Genomic DNA, 23,234 nt, shown 5'->3' with positions numbered 1-23,234 from the left:
TGCCACAAAGTTCAATCGCCAAGGCCTTAGGCCATTGTGCGAGGTGGTGTCCAGTTTCACCGGGAGAGCGAGAGAGCTTTTTTCCTTTTGAAGCGTGAGAGAATCCCCCTGTCCTGCCACAGGACACCGCCGCTGCTGCAAACCAAATAAACTTGCAAAAAAACAAAAACAAAACCATGTTAGTAAGGCCTTGCTGCCTGTTCTGTTCTTGGCTGCGAAGTTTACAACAGACTCTGCAAAGGGACGAAGGACACTCCGAGTCAGTGGTTCTCAACCTTCTGGCCCTTTCAATACAGTTCCTCATGTTGTGACCCAACCATAAAATTATTTTCGTTGCTACTTCATAACTGTAATGTTGCTACTGTTATGAATCGTAATGTAAGTATCTGATATGCAGGATGGTCTTAGGCGACCCCTGTGAAAGGGTCGTTCTACTGCCAAAGGAGTCGTGACCCACAGGTTGAGAACCGCTGCTGAGTGCTCTTGGTGCCGCTGGGGTCTGTGCAGGACGCAGGCCTGGAGCACTGGGCTGGGTTGGGGGGAAGACTCCTGCTGCCTCATGGCAGGCCGTTTTGGGGGAGCCGGCCTGGGTAAGGTGAGCGCGCATGCAACTGGACCAGGCAGGGGGCCTGGGCTAATGGGTTCTTGGCTGACCCCTGGAAAGTGCTCTCTAACAGTGTAGCGAGTTGCTGGTCAGAGCTGCAGAGGGACCAGATCAAAGGCAAGTTAAAAAGTTTTTCCTGATGAAACAGTATCCTAGGCTGGGATCTCCACATTGACTCCCCAGGTCAGGGAGGCATTCTGGCTTGGGAATTAACAATTGAATGGTCTTGTGAGAGTGGAGGCGCCAGCACACACCCCTCTCTCCAGAGAAATGATGCTGCTCTAGCTGCAAAAAGACTGGAATGCAGGGACTCGGGTCATTGAATCCTGGGCATCGCTGATATGGGGGGTCGCTTGCCCCTCTTGGCAGCCAAGTGTCCAGTCCAGGGGGCTGGGCTCCAGGCTGGCCTGCTGCTCCTTGCATGCCCAGGCCAGGATGCATTTTTTTAAACTCCTGGGCCCCGTGTACCCATGCTGAGTACACAGCTGCTCCCGGAGATACCCTTGTGCAGGCTCAGGCGTGGGATCCTGCCCTTCCTCCCTGGCTGACCTCAGCCAAGAAGCTGGTGTTCTGGGTGTCCCAGCTTCCAGGGCTTAAACCGAGGGTGGGCCCCATTCCCAGGCTCGGTTGGAGAGTCTGGCCAGGGTCTTTCCCTTCATTAAAGTGGAAATTGCTCTGCTAACCGCTCTGAAATAAAGCGAAGGTCCCAACCCTCAGTAACAGCTGGGCTAGTCAGGTGTCTTTCTTGTAGGTGATGTCACACCCAAAACAGCTGGGGAAGTCAGGAATAGTGACAGGAAGCTGTAGGAAAGGACACAGTGGACGCAGCCGTGAGTTTTCTCCATAAGTGCACTTGAACTCTGTCACTTTAAAAAACTATTGAGGCCCTGGCCAGGTAGCTCAGCCAGTTGGAACCTCATCCTGATATGCAAGGTTACAGGTTCAATCCCAGGTCGGGCACATATAAGAATCAAACAATGAATGCATGAATAAGTGGAACGACAAGTCCATGTTTCTCTATCTCCCTCTCTCTGCCTTCTCTCTAAAATTAATAATCATAATATTAAACTATTGAAATTCCCCACTTGATAGACAGGCAGCTGGGTCCTGGGAGCAGGAATAAGAATTGCTTTGAAGGAATGGATGATCCCAGAGGGATGAAGGGAGGGAGAGGAGCACATGAGAAAACGTGTGTTTTGAGTCCAGTCTAGGCCTGACCTGCCCCGCGTGGAGCCAGGACACCTCCTTGGACACTGGAGAGCAGCAGCCCCCACCCCTCCCCCCGCAGCGCTCATACCATGCGCCTTCCAGCTCCCTGTTGCTTCAGGATTGAGACCTATCCTGGCTCATCTCGGTCCCAGCTCCTGCTCAGCTCAGCAGGACCCATGAGAATTCTAGGGAACCAGGAGGCAGGCTGCTCAGAGGGGGACCTGGCTGCCTAGCCCGGCCCTGGGCTTGCTTTCCAGGTGATCTGGTTACCAGGAAGGACAGAAGGGAGGTGTCTGTGCGGTTGCTGAGAGCCAGGCCCCGTCAGGGACTTTCTGGGTTTGATCTGGGTCCCTGTGAAGGCTGCTCCGTGCTCTCCTGCACCGTGAGTCCACTGAGCGCTCTGAACCAGGCTTTTTTCCTTCTGTTTCTCAGGATATTGAGTTTGGTTTAGGGGAAGGGGTCTGCTCTTCCAGGACTTGGTGGCTAAATTGGCCACCCCATGCCGTTTCTCAACTGAATGTAGCCTTTAGAAAAAAAAATGTAAGCAGTCCCTACTTTGCAAGCTTTCGTGTGGCTTCCCCAGCTCTCTTACCCCAAAGTGCACAACCTCAGAACCAACGGGAGATCTCTGGGAGCCCTGTAAACAAGACACTTAAAAAAAAGTCTCTGGACTAAATATTCTCAGACATATATTTAATCCCTGATGAAAGGATCCACAAACTCAAATAATTTGGGTTATTAAGTAGGGCTTGGATAAAATCTGCAGGAAAAACCCTCACAAATCCCAGCCTCCCAGGGCTTGCAACTCTAGACTTAAAGGGTAAGGGTGGGTTCGGCAGGAGCCCTTTGCTAATTTACACTAATGAGCGGCAATTATGGCATTTTGGAAATTGGTGAATGTGCAAACAAAGATGTAATACAACCCAGGAGGCCGTAGGGTCCCTGCAATGAAAGCCATATTTGACTCCACCCTGATAGTCTCCATGCCTCTGGGAAGGGCTGGAAAGAAGTCGGCCCTTGTCCTGTCCTCTGGGGACTCCCAGGTAGGAAGCCAGCCAGGATTCCTTTGTGGTTGCCTGGGCTTAAGGTAAATGAGGCGAGAAGCCTGCAGGGGGCGGGGGGTCCTGGAGGGCAGTAATCCCAGGAAGTGGGTGATGCTCCTGGATGAGGCCTGTGCCAGAGGAGGGAGGAGCGCTAGCTGGCAGACCTGGGTCTGAGCAGGGAAGACTCCCAGTTGGCTCTGGAGAGTTACTTTCACACAGAATAGCTGGGAACCTCGGTGCCTCTGACTGAAATAGTTCTGTCCCATGATTAACATCCTTTATCTTAAGAAATCTGAGCAGGGACTGCTTATTGTCATTTTCCCACCCTCCCTTCTCCTAGGGTCCATCTCTCCACAGGTCCTCTTGGCCGCTGGCCCTGGCGAAGTTGAGTCCGAGCCCACCGAGGAGGAGGTCTTTGCCAGGATGCACCAGTGGCTCACCCATCGCTCTCCATCCTACCGTCGTTCTACCATCCTTTCCCAGCTGCACACCCAGATACGTGTGCGTCTCTGAGGCCTGGCGGGATAATAACAAGCCACCTTGTTCTTATTACCTCTTATAGGGAAGCCGGTCAGCCTGAGCTACAGATGCCCTTGCCGATTCTTCGAGAGCCACGTTGCAAGAGCCAACGTCAAGCATCTCAAAATCCTCAACACTCCAAACTGTGCCCTTCAGATCGTGTAAGTCTGAGCATCATCCTCCGGGAATGTTGCATCTATTGGGCACAGTGACACCTAACTGGCGGGCTCCGTGAAGCTAGAGAAATGACACATGCCAAGTGTCCGGCCTTGAACTTGGCATAATTAGAGGCAGCTGTTATTACCACAAGGACTTTGAGTGCAGCACCAGGCAGGAGTTTCCAAAGTTGCCCTTCAGTGCCCTTCTGTGCCCACAGTGGCCCTTGCCTCTTCTTTCTAAGCATCTTCCCTCTGGCACAGGAAGTGGCCGTGCCTCTGGACTAGAGAAACACTGGCCTCCCCAAAGTTTGTGCTCAAGTTCAGTGGTACCCAGATTTGAACTTCCATCCACTCTGTCCCTGGGCTTACGTGTATTTCTGTCTTCCTTGTACTGTCAAGGTGATTCACCAAAACAAAAATCTGCGGTTACTCTCCAGTTACCCTCACAAGCTCCCACAACCTTGCAGATAGGTCCTACTTTTTTGCCCCTACATCTGGCCATAGGCTCCTTGCGTGCCCTGTGTCTTGCTCTTCCTTCTCAGGCTCTGTGCTCTGTTTCCCTCAAATCCCAACCCCAATGATTCCTATGGGGACTCTGCCATGCCAGCACCTGGCTCCAGGGAGGGGCCCACATGGGCGGCGGGTGAGCCGCTGCCCAGGTGCACACCCGCCTCTCCTGTCCTTGCAGGGCCAAGCTGAAGAACAACAACAGACAAGTGTGCATCGACCCGAAACTGAAGTGGATTCAGGAATACCTGGAGAAAGCTTTAAACAAGTAAGCACAACCGCCAGAAAGGACTTTCCACTAGAGCCACTGGAGGAAAGCTAAACCTGTGTGAAAGTCCTGAGAGGGCAGAGGTGTGGGGAGGAAGGCCTGATGGCGAGGGCCAGGTGTGCGCCTGGGGCAGCGCTTTGGCCTGGGCACGGGCGGGAGGTTTGCCCGGCATGTAGACATCTGCATTTATAGCCTATGGTACGATATCACAGCTTATATTCATTCACCCGGACCCTTGCACATTGGCTGTTTTACAGCTGGGGTTTTTCTGAGAAATTGTATTATGCCAACAGCATTTTCCACCAGTCACTTCCCCTGTGATCATCACAATCATCATCATTCTCGTTATCCCTTTTAAAATCAATGATTACTTAATATCTGTATTTGGTTTGCTTTGGATTTTTCCTCTTCTCCCCTGGGGAGTCTGGGCACAGTCAGGTGATGGCCAATCATGGAGCTCAAAAAAGTGGCCTTCCTCCAGAAGCGGAGGCATGGAGAGAGACTGGGGGCTCTGGTGGGGTGCACCCCTCCTGGAATGAGGGCCCAGGGCCGCCCTCAGACACTGGCCGTACTAGACAGCTGCCAGCACCCCCTCTTTCAAGCGCAGGGCATGGACCTCCGGGCTCCACACAGCAGCCATCACTGGGGACTGTGCTCAGACTCTCTCCTGCCAGCGCATGCTTTCACCTCGCTTCCGCTCGCTCGCATTTCCCTCCGTGCTCGGGGAGGGGGGTGACCTGGGGCTGCGGCCCGCAGCGCCCTCCTCCCCGTGCCCTCCCTCCTGCTCAGGCCCTCTGTGAGAATCTGCTCCAGCCTCCCCCAAAGCGGAGCTGGCCTCCCGGGGCGTGGGACCCATGTCCCCCCTTCCCATGAGAGACAAGTCTCTGCAAACCCAAATGCAGTTTCAACCTGAGAGCGTTCTTGGAGGAATCTGGTTTCAGTGATTGCCTCTGAGGCATGTGTGTGCCCCGGAGGCTCTGCAAATGCTAAGTTTTCTGAAACCTGAGGTGAAAATTAAATGAATGAAAGCACCTCTTACCACTAACTCCTGCTCCTGAAGCCACAACAGCTCAATCCAAGATGCTGGCAAGGGGAAATTTCCACCCATAAATGTGATCCACAGATGGGCCTGGTGGTGTTTGTAACGTTTTGCAAGGCATTTTTTTTATATATTTTTGTGCACACTTTTTTTTAAACATTTCTTTATAAGACAAATGTATTTCAGAATATATTTATAGTCAAACAATTCATACGTTTGAAGTGGAGCCATATGAATGTCAGTAGATACATTTCTCTATTATCTTAAGCTACTGGCAGTTTGTAAAGAAATACATAGAAATGTGATGGAAGCTTTTCAATGTTGGTCACAGTGTATTTTTTCACTTGTACTAAGATTGTATCGAATGTGACATTATATGCACTAGCAATAAAATGCCAATTGTTTCATGGTACAAGCATCCTACTGTATGTGGGAGTTTATTGTCCTGAAGTAAACCCGTTAGCTGTTAGACATGGCGCTCTTACACGTTTCCCGCCTTCATGACGCTGCGCCGGCCGCGGGTCAGGTGCCGTGGGTCCCTCCTGCCGAGTCCCCGTGTGAGAGCCAGCACACGGGCCTCGCCCAGGAGCAAATGCGATCTGCGACTCACGTTTTTGCGTTTGTTTTGTTTTTGTTTTTAACCCAATGGAAGCAGCGGTGCTAGTTTTCTGAAGAATAATATTTGACTCACTAATTCCTCTTCCCCTTCCTTCTCTTCGGTTCTCCTAACATCCCCACGTAATCTCTAGAGACTCAACCCTTATAATATCCAGCTCTCACATTTTCCCATGTACAACTCCCATCCTTCCAGCCCATGGTTCATATCAAGCTTTCCCAGGAACAGGTGGCCGTATCCCATAAATCATTAAATACCATTCAGCTTGAATCATTTTAATGTGACAGTCACGAGCCAGTTGCTCTAATAAAATTCTGCTAACCAGCTCTCTCCCTCATTCTTCAGAACAATCTCAGCCATTCCCAGGGGTCTCCACAGGCGTCCAGAAAGGAGAAGGTGGGATGCTGCTGCCTTCTCTCCTCCTGGCAGGCCTAGTAAACCCTGGGCTCGAGCCTCTGATGTGCAATGCAGAGATTTTTTATGTTAAACAGAGAGCTCAGCTCTGTGTTAAGAAGGAAGGAAGCCTGGGAAAGCAGGTGGGGGGAGACAGAGATGCAGTCCAGCCTGGCCCTGGTTAGTCTTCACACCCTTTTAGATGTGAATTCCTTTCCCCACTGCAAGCCGCAGGCAACAGGGGAGCCAGGGTCACGTTGGCAAATTGGCGATTGCTGTGCTCAGTTCACAGGTGTGGGGAAGCCTCGCATTTTTGTGAATCAAGGCAAATGTCTACTTTACTTCAATGAGGTGCTGATGGACAGGGCCTTGCCCAGGGGCCTCCAGGCCTGAGGACAGATGGCACCAGCCCAGGGGCCAGTGTTAATATTGTGCAGAGTGAGGCAGACTCCTGTTTATTTCAACGTCATTAATGGTTCTACTAATTTTATCTAAGGGGGCGCAGAGAAGAAAAAGTGGGGAAAAAAGAAAAGATAGGAAAAAAGAAGCGACAGAAGAAGAGAAAGGCTGCTCAGAGGAGGAAGCACTAGTTTCTGCCGCCCGGAGCTGGACCGCAGTGCACGCTGTGCTTCCCTCCCAGCGCTTTGTAAATTGGCTCTACCCTCCTCAGAGCAGGCCCCGGCCTCCGGGGCGCTCGGACTCTAGGGGAGCAGCGCTCTGCCATCGCTGTGGCCATGCTGGCCCTGCCTGTTGTGCTTACTGAGACCCTCCTGGTCTGCTAAATTCTGAAGACAGTAGTTGTGCAGAGACTGAGGTTGGGGTCCGGGACGTGGAGACCCTGCTCAGGACCCTCTAGAAGAGCCCGGACTCTATCTAGAGTGACCTGGGTCTCCATCATCCCCCGGGTTTCTGAGCCTCCCACCTGCCCTTCACGCCCTCCCTTAGAAGGCCCATGAGCCCTCCGGGGCACACCTACAGGCTGCTCCTGTCTGAGACCAGCATGTGCCTGCCTGGCCACCACCCAACGCAGTCTGCTCGCCCAGCACGGGCCCCGGTCAACAGGGGGCATGTGCCTCTGCCCTCTCATTGCTGCCAGTGGGGCTGCCCAACCAGGCTTTCTCAGGGCAGAGCTGGCCTGGCCCTTCCATTCGCAGTGATAGAGGACTCCTTTGCCCCTGTCCCTTGCCTGGCCCTCACCTCTGCCCCCGGGTGGACTTCTCCAGCCCCTTCCCCAGGCCAGCTGTGTGAGTGGCTCCCCCTCCAGGCTCAGGTGGGTCTCTGTATGAGGTGCTTCTCGGTGCGCCGGGTAATTTATTTTGTAGATTCCTTACACGGGTGTGGAGGCCCTCTGTGAAGGGCCGGCAGCTCTGGGGCTCCTAGCTCCCCTCCCCCTCCTCTGGAAGAGTCTCCGTGACCCTGCGGTTAGGTTGCAGGACGGACACAGCTGCCTCAGTTCTCACTCCTGGGAAATATCTGCTTAAAGAGACAAGGTTTAGATTCTAGAACTTCACTCACTGCCCTCCCTACAGAATTATGTCTGAGATTTCTTGCCAAGTCTCTCTAACTCGGACCGGAAGGAGGGGGTCAGGGGGGAGAGCAAGGCCCCGATGTCAGCACTGCTTTGACAAAGGATGCCTTGCCTATCTGCCCTTCTCCCGCTCCCAGAACACATAAACACACCCACACCCCAGCCCCGGTCACAGTTTCATCACATGGATCCAGAAAGATGCAGGGGATGGAGGTCAGAGCTGATGGGTTTCAGGAGAAGAGAGTGCAAGGCGCCTGTGTGTCAGACTCCCCTGTGTCCCGGTTCCCTCTCCCCTGGTGCTCTAAGGTGCCCTGGGTGGTCACAGCACAGAGCACCGCAGCTTCCCTTTGCCACTGGAGAGGCGTCTTTGCATCCCTTCTAGCTGGCGAAGGCTCCCAGCCTCGCTCCTGTTGCCAGCACAGGGGCGGTAGGCCTGTGTTTGGACGCGTGGGGGCTCACATCCTCCTCATCCACTCCCCTCCCGCCTCTGAGGCATCTGGATGTTCACTGGGTGGTCAGCAGGAAGCTGGTTGGGGGAGCCTGGCTGGGCTGCTCCTAATTTGCACATGCGCCAGCGAGACAGAAGAGCAGACCTGTGCCTCATGCTGTCCTTCGCTCTTTACACTGTGGGAGCAGCCACCTCTGCTAGAGAGGGTGACAGGTCCTCCCTGAGCACAGGAGCAGCTGCCCTTCAGCAACAGGTCAAGCTGTGGCCAGCCTGTGGTGACAAACCAGTGCTCAGGGGGACAGTGCCCCTCCTGTCCTGGGGAGGGGGCGCTGCGGGGACTAAGGGAGCTGGCCCAGGGTTAGGACCTGCAGGCCAGCATCATCCGGCCCTTACACAACTCCACTGGCCCTGGGCTTCACTGTGTCTGACAAGCAGGCACAGCCCCGGCCCCGTGGAAGGGTCCTGGGTGGCTGGGGAAGAGCCGAAGAGCCGGGCCTCAGTGCCGAGCCGGGCTGACACTGGGCAGTGTCCACGTGTCTGCCCCAGGTGAGTGGTGTGTGAGGTCTGCAGTGGGCGAAGGCCTGTCTTGTCCTGTGGCCTCTGCACCAGTCTGGCTCCGTGCCCTCATTCATCTGCCACGATCATGCTTCTGCCCATCTTTCCTCTCCCCCTCCCACCTCCCTGTCACCCTGTGCTTCGCCATGGCCATGCTGTCTCTCACCGCCCTCCCCTCCCCGGGGCCTCGGAAGGGAGGTCAGGAGCTGCCGCCGCGGTGGGCTGGGCGCCTCATGCGAGGCCGGGCCTCTGTGGGAACCTGCCTTAATGGTGTCTCCCTCTCTTCTTGTTAACAGGAGGTTCAAGATGTGAGAGGCGCAGGCTGGGTCAGCGCCCAGGAGGCCTCCCGGTGGGAGGCCGGGCGAAGCCAGTGTTAGAAAGGGCCCCTTGGTCTCCTGGCGCAGCTGGGCAGGGCCCAGTGCGCTCCCAGGGCTTGGTTTTGCACAATTTACCTTACTTTCACCGTTTGATTATGTAGCAAAATATATTCGGATTTTTTTTTTCATTTAGCTCAATTATCCAATGTCACTGGTGACAAATAGGAACTTAGATAAAAACCATTATTTTCTGTGCATTATTGTATCTGTAGCATGGAGCCCCGGTCTGACTAGGGGTCCCTGAGTGTTGTATGCCTCTGAGCTGCACAGGCTGGGACCCAGGCTGAGGGGCAGAACCACCAGGAGGGTCAGGACCCATTTGCACAGGCAAACCCCAGTGAAGGCGGCCACAGGGGGCGGGAGGTAGGTTCTAAAGGGCCAGGCAGGGGCTTCCAGGCCAGGGCAGGGCCTCATCCGCGCTCTCCTCTCCATCTCATCACGCTCTTCGCATCATCCTCTCTCTCATCCATCACCATGTGCATCTGAGACTGTCTGTGACCCGGGAAGGACTCTCAAGACTAAAGCTTTTGTTTAAACTGGGCCTCAAGAAACAAACCAAAGTGTATTCTGTTACCAGGTCCTGGAAACGCTGTGCACATCTGTGTCTACTTTGCAATATTGTCTGTTGTCTGATCCTGTTTTCTTGTTCAAAGCCGTGTCCTCAGTGCTGCCTTGTCAGTTCCCCACATGCAGAGGCTGAGGGAGAGGAGCTGCTGGGGGGCCTTGAGCCCGGCCCCTGGTTAGGGCTGCCATGATGCTGGTGGGGTGGCCTTGTTTTCCCCACTGAGCACAAAGCCGTGGCGGATGGACAGAGCCCCAGGGAAGCCAGTGTGCAGCAGTGCTGACCTCCAAGGACGCGGACCCTCACATTTCCATAGGTGGGGATAGCTCAGAGCTACAGATAGTTGTGTCTTTATTGGGTCAAGCCAGCATTGTTTTGAGAATAACAGAAATAACAAGAAAAAAATTGTTATCTTGGTTTTGAAAACACAATCCATAAAATACTTCATCGTGGGTATTGTTTTCCTGATTAAATCTGACCTCATCTCTTCCCCATCGGGCAGCCCATCATGCCTCACCTGCCTGTGGCCCTGGGCACCATTGCGCCCGGGAGGCCCACCCCGGCCTCCCTCTTAGATGGACGTGCGGGAAGTTGGCGAAGAGCCCTGCTGCTGCTGGAGATGTTTCCCTTTGCTGAGGGCATTTTGTGGAATTACATTAAACAACTTAAAAATTTCACTTTTTAAAAAGGGAGGCACTGAGGGGGTTTTGCTTGTTTTGTTTTTTATTTGGTCTCACTAATACTTTTCCTCTTTGATTGAAGATCCAGTGAAGTTTTTAAAATTAAGAAAGTGGAAAAAAAGAAGGCAAAACAAGGGATGTATCCATTGACAGGCCCCTGCAAACAGCATGCAGGAAGTACGTTACAGGGAAATGAATTTGAATTGTAGGTGTTTGTAGATTTAATAATCGTTGGATTATCAGGAACAGGTGTTAGGCATTTCCATAAGTATTTCTTAAAAGTGAATCTTCATGCTACAAAGCCATTCCATCAACCAAACAGGTATTCACCTCCTCCAAGCGGCTACCTTCTACTGGAAACATACAGCATGGGGGCCTTTATCAGTTATAAGGGAGACAGGACTGGTTTCTAAACCCTCTTTTAAAATTAACCTGTCACTACAGGGCTCCTGAATTATACATGAAATTATTATTGCATTTTCAGCAGGAGGCTCGTTTTCTAGGTATTTAAAAACACTTCCAAGATAGTTAAAAACTCCCATGGAAAATGTGGAAGCATCTTCCCCGGAATCCATGAGCCAGAGCCACTACACCCCTAAGTCAGAGGAAATAGGGCCCTAAATCTTGACTGCAGTTTAAAATATAGAGTCATTTCTGTGTCTCCTGACAGGAGGGGAAATAGGTAAGAGTAGAAACTGCAAGGAAAATTATTTGTGTAACAACTTCTGTACCTGCAATCTGCTCCTGAAAGGAGACGTTCCGCCTAAAGCACACACATTTAAATAGTCCCTTTGCAAAGGAAAGGCTCTCCCTCTTGCTTTCAAAACTCAAGTCAAGTGCATCAGGTGATCAGGGTCACCCAGCTGTTCCTCCAGGCCCAGCGCTGCCTCTACCTGACCTTCCCTCGGGCTCAGCATAACCTCCAGGGCAGCCCTTCCCCGCCAGCCTCTGCATCACGTGGGGTGAACTCTGGGGACTGGGGCTCCCTTGTGTGCTGTGTGTTGGAACCTGAATCTGTGCCATGTGTTGTTCGTACTGTTCTTTGTCCTGCTCTGGCCAGGTGCTGAGAACCCAGCGAGGAGCCTCAGAAGGAGCCCCTGCCTGTCTGAGCAGAGGGCCTGTGTAGCAAAGGCCGCTGCGCCCCTGGGCGTCCTGAGGGGGGTTCGATGGCACCTTCCTTTTCTGAATACTGCCTGGTGTGGCCACACGGGCCCCCTCACTGGGACTGCATCGCCCTTCTCAGGGATGTGCCCTTCTGCCGCTGGATGAGATTTGTGGTGTCCTCGCCCCTCCACACATCTTCTCTGACCCTTTCTGAGGGAACCCACCCCGGGAACCACCCATGTCCTCTCAGCAGACCACTGACATAGCCGAGTTGACAAACCCCACAGGGAAGTCCTTAGTCCCCAACCTCGCTGGACTCTCAGCCCCTGAGCAGGGATGGGTTCAGTGTTCAATGTGATAAATACTGTATCTTGTTTTGTTTAAATTGCATCTCCCAGATAATGTGAAAATGGTCCAGGAGAAGGCAGCTTCCTGTCTGCAGTGTGCTTTCTTAATAAGTAACAATTCCTTTTGAGAAACAATTTCTACTTTCATATCCATGAAAAGATGTACTGTATATGCACTTATAATTGTTCTAATAAAGACATGTACTCAAAATGCAGCAGCCGACCAGCTTGAAAATTAGTGTTAGCATTTGGAGTTTTCCGGACTTGGTTTTCCTCCCTCAGGCCCCAGGGGCATGTAATTCTAGCTGCAGTGGTGAGTGGAAAACAGGCCATTGTAATGCTAAACATGAGCCAGAGGTCTGGGAGCTCACCTGCCCCCCTCCTCCACTGACCCTGAGCTGGGAAAGCTGCACCCTCTCCCCAGGTGTCCTTGGCTTTGCTGGAATTCCCTCTTAAAGACAAGGCAGCCCTCTGCTCAGAAGGGATGGCTTTGGGCGAGGGCCCTGGTGTTTGCTGGCTGCTGTGGGAAGGAGACCTCCACCCTGGGCTTGTCAGGCTTTAGTGGGAGACAAACAGGCCCGTCCCTGAGGGCCCTGCCAAGGACCCCGCACCAGAGCCTTTCTTCCTGCACAGGGGCCCTCTGAAAGCCAGGCCCTGACTCTCTCAAGGGCTGCCCTACACCATCCTGGACTCTGCACAGCGCTGACCGGCAGGGCTCTGTCCTCACGGAGGTCAGCCCTTCCCACTTTCTACCTCATTCTCTCTGGTCCACAGTCAACCATGCTGGGAAGGAAGGCCCACACAAACACCACCGATGTCTGAGCCCAGGGCGTTCTGTCCTCCAGACCCTCTTGTCCCAGGCTCAACGCGACCGCGTCACCACTGAGCCCAGATCCTCCCTCCTATGTACAGGGTGACCACAGTGTGGTTGCCAAGGTGCAGGATGGACCGGAGGACCAGAGAAGGGTTAGAGGAGGCCACAGTGAGCCGCATCGTGGTGTCCTGAGACAAGCGTGGCTGTGAAGGCTAGTAGGCCAGTGCTTGAGTCCTGGTCTCTCTGCTCACCCTGGGATTTGAGACACGCCCCTTGCCTTGAGTCTCAGTCTTGGTTTCCAGCTGCAACCCTAGGCTTAGTAGCACCAGGAGACATGAGGGTTAGACTGGAACAGTGTGCATGGCAGCCATTTCCCCCCTCTCTCAGCCTGCTGTCCCCTAGGGTTCACCGCACTGGAATCAGTCCACACCTGCCTCTACTTCGACCTCAGCGAAGCTCAGACACCAACTAGCTATGAGTGACTCAGCTTGAGCTTCTCACTCTCAGCTGACAGGTGGGGAGAAGCCTCTTGGTTGGGGTTTTGTAGGTTCCCGAGAGCCTGTGCCATGCTGGTCCACACACTCTACCACTGTTCTAACTCTAGGAATGAGCAATCTCTGGGTTAACTTTTCAGAATGAGGTAGACTCTTCACAATGACGTAGCATCCTATATAATAAAGAGCTAATATGCTAATTAGACTGAACAGTAGAATGACTGTCGGCAACCTTCCAGACAAAGCTGGGGGCTGTGAGGGCCGAGACCTTTGCATGAATTTCTTGCATCGGGTCTTTAGTTAAAAATAAAGTCCCTGGTCTTTCATGCCCTGCAAGGCTGCTGGTCCTTACTGTTCTAGTCAGCTGATATCTGCCCTGCCAGGCCTGTTTTAGGTGGTGTGGAGACTTCGGTGGACAAGATAGCTTCCTCTCTGACTTCATGGACCTTGCAGTCAGGGGGTGGACTTACAGCTCAGTGAGCATTTTCCTAACACATGCTAAGGGTGGGGAAGGAGTCAGAGAAGATAGAATGCCATCCAGCCCCGGTGAAGCTGAGCCCGGAGGGGAACAGGTTCTTTTGGGGGTGACCTGACCCACAGGGACTGCCAGTGAGAGCCCATGTGAGGCCGAGCTCTGAGTTAGAAATAGGAGTTACTTCTGCCAGAGGTGCAGCTCCCATGGGAGCCCAGTTTTCTGTCCAGGAGCACCGAGCTGGGGTTCAGACCTCTTCGGGGCCCTAGGCTTCTCTGCTTACAGCTGAGATCCTGGATAGGGAAGTGTGGGTAGTAGAGACAGAGGAGCAGAGGGAGCTACAACTGGATGAAATGGGTTTGGAGAGAGAAGTGGGGTGAGAGACCTGTTAGCTCTAGAGGGAGGTGAGATGGGGCTGCTCACAGGGGAAAGGAGTGGCTGGGAAGGTCCCTTGAGTGGTCCAGCTTTTGTCCTTCTCTTGGGGTCTGTATATTCTAAAAAATTCCTGATTGAAAGCTAAAATGAGGATTTCTGCTCATTGCACCCACATATCCACACTAGGGGCAATTAGGCAGGCAGAGTGGACAAGGCAGGTGGGGCAGAAGGAGGCCTTGGGCTGGTGCACACAATTATATTGGAGACTTCCTACCCCCTTTTCCCTTTCCAGCTTCCCCAAGGGTCTTTTTGCCTATTTTCTTGGTTTCAATTGAACTCCAAGGAAAGACCATTCAGAGATGTGCCTGCTGCCCTGTTAGGATTGGTAAACAACTCAGAGGCATCCCCTAGAGCCTCCCCATAAAAGGTACACAGATTTGGCTTACTGCCTAGATGCTCTTCCCCCCTTGAAGGGACCCATCCGGAACCAACCCAACTTGCCCAACATCAGTTGTGAGATGGCTGGACCATGCCAGCCTGTGGGGCGCTCCGACCCAGCTCCAGGTGTGTGGAGGGGTCATGGGGTCTGCCCCATGGGCTGTGCATCCCATGAGGAAAACAAACTGGGACAAGCAGTTATAGGCACATCCACCCCTGGGGCAGCCCCTGCCAGGCTGTAAGCTCCGTACTGTCTTACTGGGGATGGGGAGCTTTGTTCCCAGTGCCCTGAAGAGTGCTTGTCTTGGTGGGGGCTTAATCAGCATTTGAGGAGCAAGCTGATTCCTCAGGGTGAGAGGCATCCACAGGCCCTTTGGGAGGCAGCCACCCGGCAAGCCACAGCCAAGCCCTGGTGCTCCTACCTGACGCTGGAGCTACTCTCAGATTTCAAGGAGGTTGCTCTAAGTTCTCAGGAGTTAACATTTCCTTTAGAGCAAATGAGTTGCATCTAAACTCTTGGCCCATGAAACTAAACAGAAACAAAGCAGAGTGAAGCCTCTTACACTCTTGGCCCTTCTGTTTCTCCTGTGAACAGAGGGGGAGAGAGGAGTGGCAAGAGGTGCTCATGGAGTGGGAGGCTGAATGGGAGGAGCCCTGGACTTGTAGTGAAAGTGAGTCTCTGCTCATTGCTGGGCGATCCATCCCCGTGAAGTCTAACTCAGTCACTCTACTCTGGCACCTCTACAGCTGACAAGCGCTCAGGAAAAGTGCATCTCTGCTGTCTGGTCTCTTTGAATTCGTGACACTCGCCAGCAGTGCATCCTCAGTGCTGCCGGGATCTTCCCGCACAGCTCTGTCCTGTTTGTTCCTCTTTTAGGTGCTCATCGCACACTTTCTTCTCTCTCTCAGAGCCACAGCTGTTTTTTTAGAGAGAGGGAGAGGGAAAGAGAGAGAAACATCAATGTGAGAACAAAACATTGATCAGCTGCCTCCTGCACGCTCCCCACCAGGGATCAAGCCCCAACCTGGGCATATGCCCTGACCAGGAACTGAACCGGCAACCCCTCAGTGCATGGCATGATGCCCAGCCTGGTCTGCCTTCTATGTCAGAATAAAAGGGAGTCATAAGAATGGGATTCCCATGGGCTTCGCCTCTCATCCACTGTCTGTTCAATCTGTATCCACCGTCTCTGCCATCACCCGCATGAGCGCCGTGGTCCAGGCCACCCTGCACTGGGAAGTGGAGCCCAGGACGCCTCACCTTCCCAAGGACATCTCTCCTGACTCCCCCTCTCTCCGTCACCAGAATTATGTTTTACTTTCTATGTCAACACACAAACATGCATATCTCCCATCCCCATTTCTGCAAATGACAATTCTATCCCTCAAGTTGCTCAGGCTGAAACCGTATAGTCATCTTTATTTTATTCCCTCACAGCTCTGCGCTAAACCATTAACAAACCCAATTAGTTATCTTAAAAATATACCCAGAACCCAGTCACTTCTCATGGCTACCATCTTGGTCCAAGCCACAGCTGTTTTCTACTTGAATCTCTGCACTAGCCCTTGAGCTGGCCCTTTGTCAAGTCCTGGGAGATCCTCTCCACAGCAGCAGGAGTGTAACCCCTACTCAGACCTTCCAGTGGCCAACAGAAGTTACACTCCCTGCCCCCCGTCACCTATCTGACTTCACCCCTTTTCTGTGCCAGCCGCACTGGCCTCCTCTCCCTTGAACAGGTCAGGCCCACCCGTGGCAGAGGTCTTTTGTACTGGGTGGTCTCTGCCTAGAACTATGGTTTACCTCCTTCCTTCCTTTAGTCTACACTCACCAACACCTTCTTAGAAAAGTCTTTGCAGACTTCCCTGTCCTGAACAGCAGCCCCCCTGCCTGACATGCCCTGACCACCTTATTCTGCTGCTCTCCTCCCTAGCACACCTGTCATGTCTACTTGTTTGTTGACTGCTTCCCCACAAAGAGGACTAATAGCAAATGCTGGAAGAAAGGGGCTTAGTCTGTTTTGCTCACTAGTTTTCTTTGTGAATGGCACTCTGAAGGCACTAAAGAAATATTTTCTAATGCTTTCCCAATAAATTAACAGGATGTTAACACATTGGAACCCTTCTTTGCTCATCTCTAAAATAAAAATAGCTAAGTTCATCACACAAGACTGTACACTTATTTCCATACTCAGGGTCACACTGGTAAGTCATTACTTGGACCCAAATTCATCTTACTCCAATGTTCATATATCAGGGGTCACACACACTGCCCCTTTTCTAGAATCCTCTAGGAATCTCCAGAACGTGACAAAGGATAATGGTTCTTTTCATGTGAGCCAAGATTAAAGACTAACTCATCCCACATCATGCTCAATGGTGAAAGACTGACAGCTTTTCCTCTAAAATCAGAAAAGACAAAGGAGCCTACTCACACCACTCTTATTCACATAGTACTAGAAGTCTCAGCTAGAGCAATTGGGCAAGTAGGAGAAATAAATTATCAGGATTGGAAAGGAAGAAATAAGATTGTCTCTATTTGCAAATGACATGGTTTTATATATAGAAAATTCTGAAGACTCCACCCAAAAAATTGTTAGTTTTAACCAATTAATTCATTTATTGGCTTACTCAGTAAAGTTGCAGGATACAAAATCAGGAATGTTTTTATACACTAATAATGAATTTTCTAATAAAGAAATTTGTCCCATTTATAATAACACCACAAACAATAAAACCAGGAATAAATTTAACTAAGGAGGTAAAAGATCTCTACTCTGAAGGCTACATGATATTGTTGAAGATACAAATAAATAAAAAGGTATCCCATGTTCGTGAACTGGAAGAATGGATATTGTTAAAATGTCAATGCTACCAAAAGCCATTTATATAGTTGATGCAATCCCTACCAAGATTCCAATGGTTTTTTACAGAAGTAGAAAAATTTATATGAAACCATAAAAGATCCCAAATAGCCAAATAAATCCTGAGGAAGGAGAACAAAGCAGGAGACATCAAACTTTTGATTTCAACCTATGCTATAAAGCTGCAGTCATCACAACAGTATGGCACTGACACGAAAACAGACAAATAGATTAATGGAATGGAATTAAAAGCCCAGAAATAAACCCACACATATACAGTTAACTAATATTTGACAAGGAGGCCAAAAATACTCAATGGAGAAAAGATAGTCTTTTCAATAAATGATGCCAGGATAATTGGATATTCACATGTAGAAAAATGAAACTGGACCCATAACTTACACTATTCATAAAAATTAATTCAAAATGGATCAAATACTTAAATTTAAGACTTAAAGCCATGAAATTCTTAGAAAAAAACATAGGACTAAAGCTTCTTGATATGAATCTTGGTAATGCTTTTTTGGAACCTTTCTTTGGACACCTCTAAAATAAAGATACCCATATTCATCTAATGGCTATTTTGTCCATTCTTAAAGCACTATAGGCTTTACAATTAATTGGTGACATTTCAGAACGAAAACACCATGGTCCCCATTGCTCCCTTATTTGGGCCTCCTGCTCTGTGCTCTGATATGAGTCTATTGAACTCAGTCCCTCAAGAGGAGAGCATCTGACTAACCTGTATTATAAAGACGCCACTGACCTGGCACAGGCGAGGACCAGAGGCTCCGGAAGGCAGGGAGCATGCAGGGCCGGCAGCTGCGGCCCCCGCCACTCATCTGTGCGCTCTCTGGAAAAGGCTGTGATTTTCTAGAAAAACAGAGCTCACCCTCAAGACACTTTCCGCCTGTGCTCCCAGCTGGCAGGAGGCCAGGCCAGGCCCCACCAGGGTGCCTCTTCAGGGGCCCTGCTGACTTCAGCGCGCCTGGTCCTCCTGGGCCCGGGTGCTTGGTTTGCACCCAGGAAGGTGCAAAGGGCAGGGGCTGGGAGCCAGAGGTCCCAGAAAGCAGAGGACTTGAACCCTAAGATTCCCCTCTGAGGGCATCGGCCCCTGGGCAAGCCAGCTTATCAGATACCTTTTCAAAGTCCTTAAAGAACTCAGTAACCACGCACCCTGAGGGGCCCAGACAATCCCAGTGTCAGCCTGTGTTCCCAGGAAATGACCAATGGGTCCCCTTCTCTCTCAGAATGTCCTAGTTGGAATGATAAATTCAATGGCCACCTAATCAAACAATAAATGGATTTCTGAGGTATGCGGAGCCTGTCCCTAAAATGGCAAAGGATGCTGCCCCTTCCCGCCCTTTTCCTGCTCTGTCCCCTCCTCTCCCTCCAGGAGAGCCTGAACCTCCACCTGGGGTCCATGTCCCACTTCTTCCCCGGCCCCCACCGCCTGTCTCCACCCGAACCTGGAGCCGAGTCCCCAGCCTGGCCCTGGGTTCCCCATTTTACCAGATACAAGCCCGGGAACCTGGCCCAGGAAAAGGACAGCCCAGAACCCCCAGTTTGCGAAGGATCCCTGGGCCTGTGCGCAATGCCCGCCCTGTCACGGACCACAGCTGAGACCTGGGGACGTCTCTGAGCCTCCCTACGCTCTGGCCTCCTTGTCTGCGGTTCCTCATCTGGGGTCATAAAGTGGGAGATGGGGCGGCCCTGGATGGCCCCAAAGTGGGGGCAGGGCTGTACCCGGTGCAGGTAAGAATACCAGGCGAGTTCACGGCACCCTCCCATAGCTGGGCACAGTACACACCAGCCAATGCCCCATGCTCCCTGCTGGGAGTTGGCGTTCCTGTTGTACTGATGAGAGAACAGTCAAGTTACAGCCCTTTCCAAAACCACGCATGTACAAGTGGCAGCACCTGCTTCTGTGTTTTCACTGAGCCCCTGTGTTAGCAGTTAGTCCTCCTTCCTGTGCGTTCCAGTGGAGCCAGGCAGAGAGCCAGGCGGAGATGCAGGAGGGGGGTTGGGGAAGGAGGGGCTGTGATGACCTGGGGGAGAACTTGGAGCCTAAAGGGCACTGGGTACGTTTCCACCTTCTGGGGGCCTGCCCTGGACCCAGGGTGACAGGACTCATGCTCGCAGGGGACAGGCACACAGGAGCCACATGGAAGTGTCTTCTGCATGTGACAGTGTTGACAGACACACCCATCAGCAGCATGGGCTCAGGAAGCTGGGCCAAGGAAGTGCATTCTGGGGTTGACAAAAGGGAGGCTCTGACCCTGCCCCGACCAGTCAGCAGGGAGGCAGGAGCCAGAGCAGAGGCTGCTAGTGTAATGGGGGGAAGACAGATAGAAACGATGCCAGCTCAGGTCCCCAGGAGCTGGTTGGGCGCAGACTCGGGGCTGGCTGCTCTAGATACAGGGCTCCATCACCGGGCACAGCAGGGAGGAAGCCAGGGGCTTCCCAGGCCTTAGGGATCAGCAGGGTACTGGACCCAGAAAGCTGGTCTCCTGAGCGCCAGAGAGGGCAGTACTAAGCCCGGTTCTCTCTCGGCTGTGCCCCTCAAAACCTGCAGGCCTGCCCCTTTGTTCTCCGCGCAGCCTCCTATGTCCTTCATTTGTCATCAAACCCGTGTCTTAATTAACGAATCTGGGCCCTGTTTCCCTTGGCCCTGGGTCCATCAGGGCGAGTCGCCAGCTCTGCCAGATTCATGTAAGTTCCAGCTCCTAAGTCCCCATCCTGGGCTGCCACTAACTTATTGCGAGAACATTTAATGACTTGCTGAACTGAATATTTAAACAAATGCCGGGGTTATGTAACCACTGCCCACTGCAGCTCCCTGCCCTGCAGCTTTGGGAGGGCTGGGCCACCCACCCTCCTGAGAGCCGCCATTCCCTGAGGTCTGGCACACAGCGCATGCAGTCGTAAGTCGGCTGCCAAGGACGTGGTTGGAAGTCCGTTTGTGCTCCCTTATCTGTGAACTGAAAATCTTTCATCTGGATTTCACCATTTCTTAATTTTGCTGATGATTCACAAAGCACAGATCTCCACAGCGTTGAACATAGTGTTCTTGCGAGTTTAAATTCCCAATTTTCATCCTTCACTCCCAATTGTTCCAGTTTCAGCAAATCCATCGCACCCGCTGAGCTGCCAGGGGTCCCCGTGCAACCAACACAGAGATTCTTCTCTGAGCAGCCAGAGATGTTCTCCCCCCAAAACGGTTTCCAAGTAAAATAGACAGATGATAGACAGAGCCCTCCCCAGGCTCCCCCACCTTTAGGATGGTTCCATCTAGAGGTTGCTTAGAGGGCAACACACACATGTTTATGCAGCTCAGAAATAAGACTTCCCTCTCCTCTGCCCCCAGGATACCAGGAGCCTTTTCACAGCAGTCGATCAAACTCATGAGGTCCCAGCACTGAAATGCCGCGTCCCCCTTGTTCTTGTTTACAGGTTCACACTGCTCAGTATCAAAGGGACACAATACAGAAAAGGCATCCTCCACAGGTTTGGGCTTTGTGACAGGAGCTGTGACAGGAACTAAAGACACATATGAGAAACTCCACTTCAGAGACCCAGCCAAACCCCAACACTGGATGAGCCAGAGGCCGCTGCCACCAGCCTTTGGGGGCGTCTCCGGCCTTGACCTGCCATTGCCTGGTCACGTCCGATGCCTCGTGAGATGAGAGGAGGTTCCTGGCCCCTTGCCCTCCCAGCACTAGGGACAGAACGCAGACTCTTCCTGACCCCTGGGGCATGGCCAGCAGAGGTCACCTGCATGGTGGTGAGAAGCGATGTGAGGAGAGTATAAAGGAAAAAACAAGCAAGGTTGAAATGGGTGGGCAGTAGAATTTATTAAATAATATTAAACATTCAGTTTTAAACAATGTGAGGGGAGCCTTTAATGGTCTAGAGCAGGGGTGGGCAAACTTTTTGACTCGAGGGCCACAATGGGTTCTTAAACTGGACCAGAGGGCCGGAACAAAAGCATGGATGGAGTGTTTGTGTGAACTAATATAAATTCAAAGTAAACATCACTACATAAAAGGGTACGGTCTTTTTTTTTTTTTAGTTTTATTCATTTCAAATGGGCCGGATCTGGCCCGCTGGCCGTAGTTTGCCCACGGCTGGTCTAGAGTTATTTAGAATGTTGGATGCTATCAATTTCTTTCCTCCTAGAAGATTAAAAAGGTCATAGGTAGCAAGGTCTTAGACTCTGGAGCAGAAAGACCAGCCTCACTTTGCTTCTTGCTCCCTCTCCTGCCCAATAAAGTTGGTCAAAGTAGGCACTCAATCAAAAGGTTCTGTATAGGTCACACCATTCCTTTATTTGAAACCTTAAGAACTTCCCATGACTCCCCGCTCTGTCCCACTCCCCCTCCCCATCCTCAATCATACTGGTTGCCTCCTGCCGCCCCCAGGGTCCTCAAATACCCTTCCCTTTGTCCTGCTATCTTTCAGCTGCACCCTTCTGTCCACCAAGACGCCTCTCTGCTAACCGTCCTGCTCCCTCCCACTTCCTTCACCAGCACAGTCCTCTGCACCATCATTCCTTTGCTGAGTGTCTGTGGCCCATCCTCCCACTGGCTTCCAGCTCCAAGAGCAGACAGTTTTGTGCCTCCACATCCCAGCTGCTCCCGACAGGATACCCTCTGAGCGCAGCTGGCTGATCTGCAGCCTCTCTTCTCTGGAAGTCTCTCCAATCACACAGTCAAGTCCAAGTTTGTCTGCCTTCTCTTTGGTCAAAGCCTGACTTACCATCCCGAGACGGAAGGCAGCAAGCCTGACACATGCTAACTATTCACAAAGTGGTGCCTGTTTTTTGCTGCAGTTGCCATATGCCCTGAGGATTTTGCCTTGGTCAAATGATCATAATTCGAATAATAGGGAAAGCTAATATTTCTCTAAACACTTCCATGCGGTTACATTTGCAATATATGTCAATATGTTATATTTACATAAACTATCATATTGATTTTATTAAAAACAATGTTGCTGCCCTAACTGGTTTGGCTCAGTGGATAGAGCATTGGCCTGCAGACTGAGGGTTCTGGGTTTGATTCCAGTCAAGGGCACATGCCCAGGTTGTGGGCTCTATCCCCAGTGTGGGGTGTGCAGGAGGCAAAGATTCCCTCTCATCATTGTTGTTTCTATCTCTCCCTTCCTCTCTGAAATCAATAAAAATATGTTTAAAAAATAAAAACAATGTTGTTTAGCAAGTTTAATACAGAACACCATAACTTCCCAGGACTACAGATTGAAGCATTAAGAACAGTGGAATATACTATTTTAACCTACTTGTAAAAACCCGCCAAGGACTTGCTGACAAGTATCTATCCTGTTTAGCACTTTTTTCTGTGAATGTTTAGAAAGGAGATTATTGCTCTAACTCATTTTCAGTGAGTAGATAAAAGAAAAGAGAAGAAAGCAAATCTAAAAAGTGCATTTAGGGCCCTAACTGGTTTGGCTCAGTGGATAGAGCGTCTGCCTGTGGACTGAAGGGTCCCAGGTTCGATTCCGGTCAAGGGCATGTACCTTGGTTGCGGGCACATCCCCAGTAGGGGGTGTGCAGGAGGCAGCTGATCGATGTTTCTCTCTCATCGATGTTTCTAGCTCTCTATCCCTCTCCCTTCCTCTCTGTAAAAAATCAATAAAATATATTTATAAAAAGTGCATTTAGGGAAAGAAACACAGAAAAGCAGAGGGATGAAAGCCAAGTCCAGAGGCAGTGGTGCTGCCGGTGGGGCCTGAGCGGGATTCTTAGCCTGAGCTCCTCTCCAGGGTCTGATCTCCAGGCTGTCCCTGATGAAATCAGGGCCTGGG

At 51.6% G+C, this 23,234-nt stretch overlaps 1 protein-coding gene across 4 annotated transcripts in view; it reads left to right on the top strand.

Moving 5' to 3' along the window:
• CXCL12 (C-X-C motif chemokine ligand 12) overlaps positions 1-23,234 on the top strand; it is a 31,413-nt gene that overhangs the window by 996 nt on the left and 7,183 nt on the right. The window contains exons 2-4 of one of the 4 annotated variants that reach the window (XM_014463302.2): positions 3,419-3,536; positions 4,222-4,308; positions 20,865-20,970. In XM_014463302.2, coding sequence (XP_014318788.1) covers positions 3,419-3,536; positions 4,222-4,308; positions 20,865-20,955 — 296 coding nt within the window. In that variant the 3' untranslated portion in view covers positions 20,956-20,970. The other 3 variants (XM_006097538.3, XM_006097536.3, XM_023761290.1) reach the window with 3 other exon arrangements.

This window comes from Myotis lucifugus, unplaced genomic scaffold (assembly GCF_000147115.1).
Source record: "Myotis lucifugus unplaced genomic scaffold, Myoluc2.0 scaffold_206, whole genome shotgun sequence".
Lineage (NCBI taxonomy): Eukaryota > Metazoa > Chordata > Mammalia > Chiroptera > Vespertilionidae > Myotis > Myotis lucifugus.
Note: the sequence above shows the minus strand (reverse complement) of the source record. Positions and strands in the feature narration are given on the sequence as shown.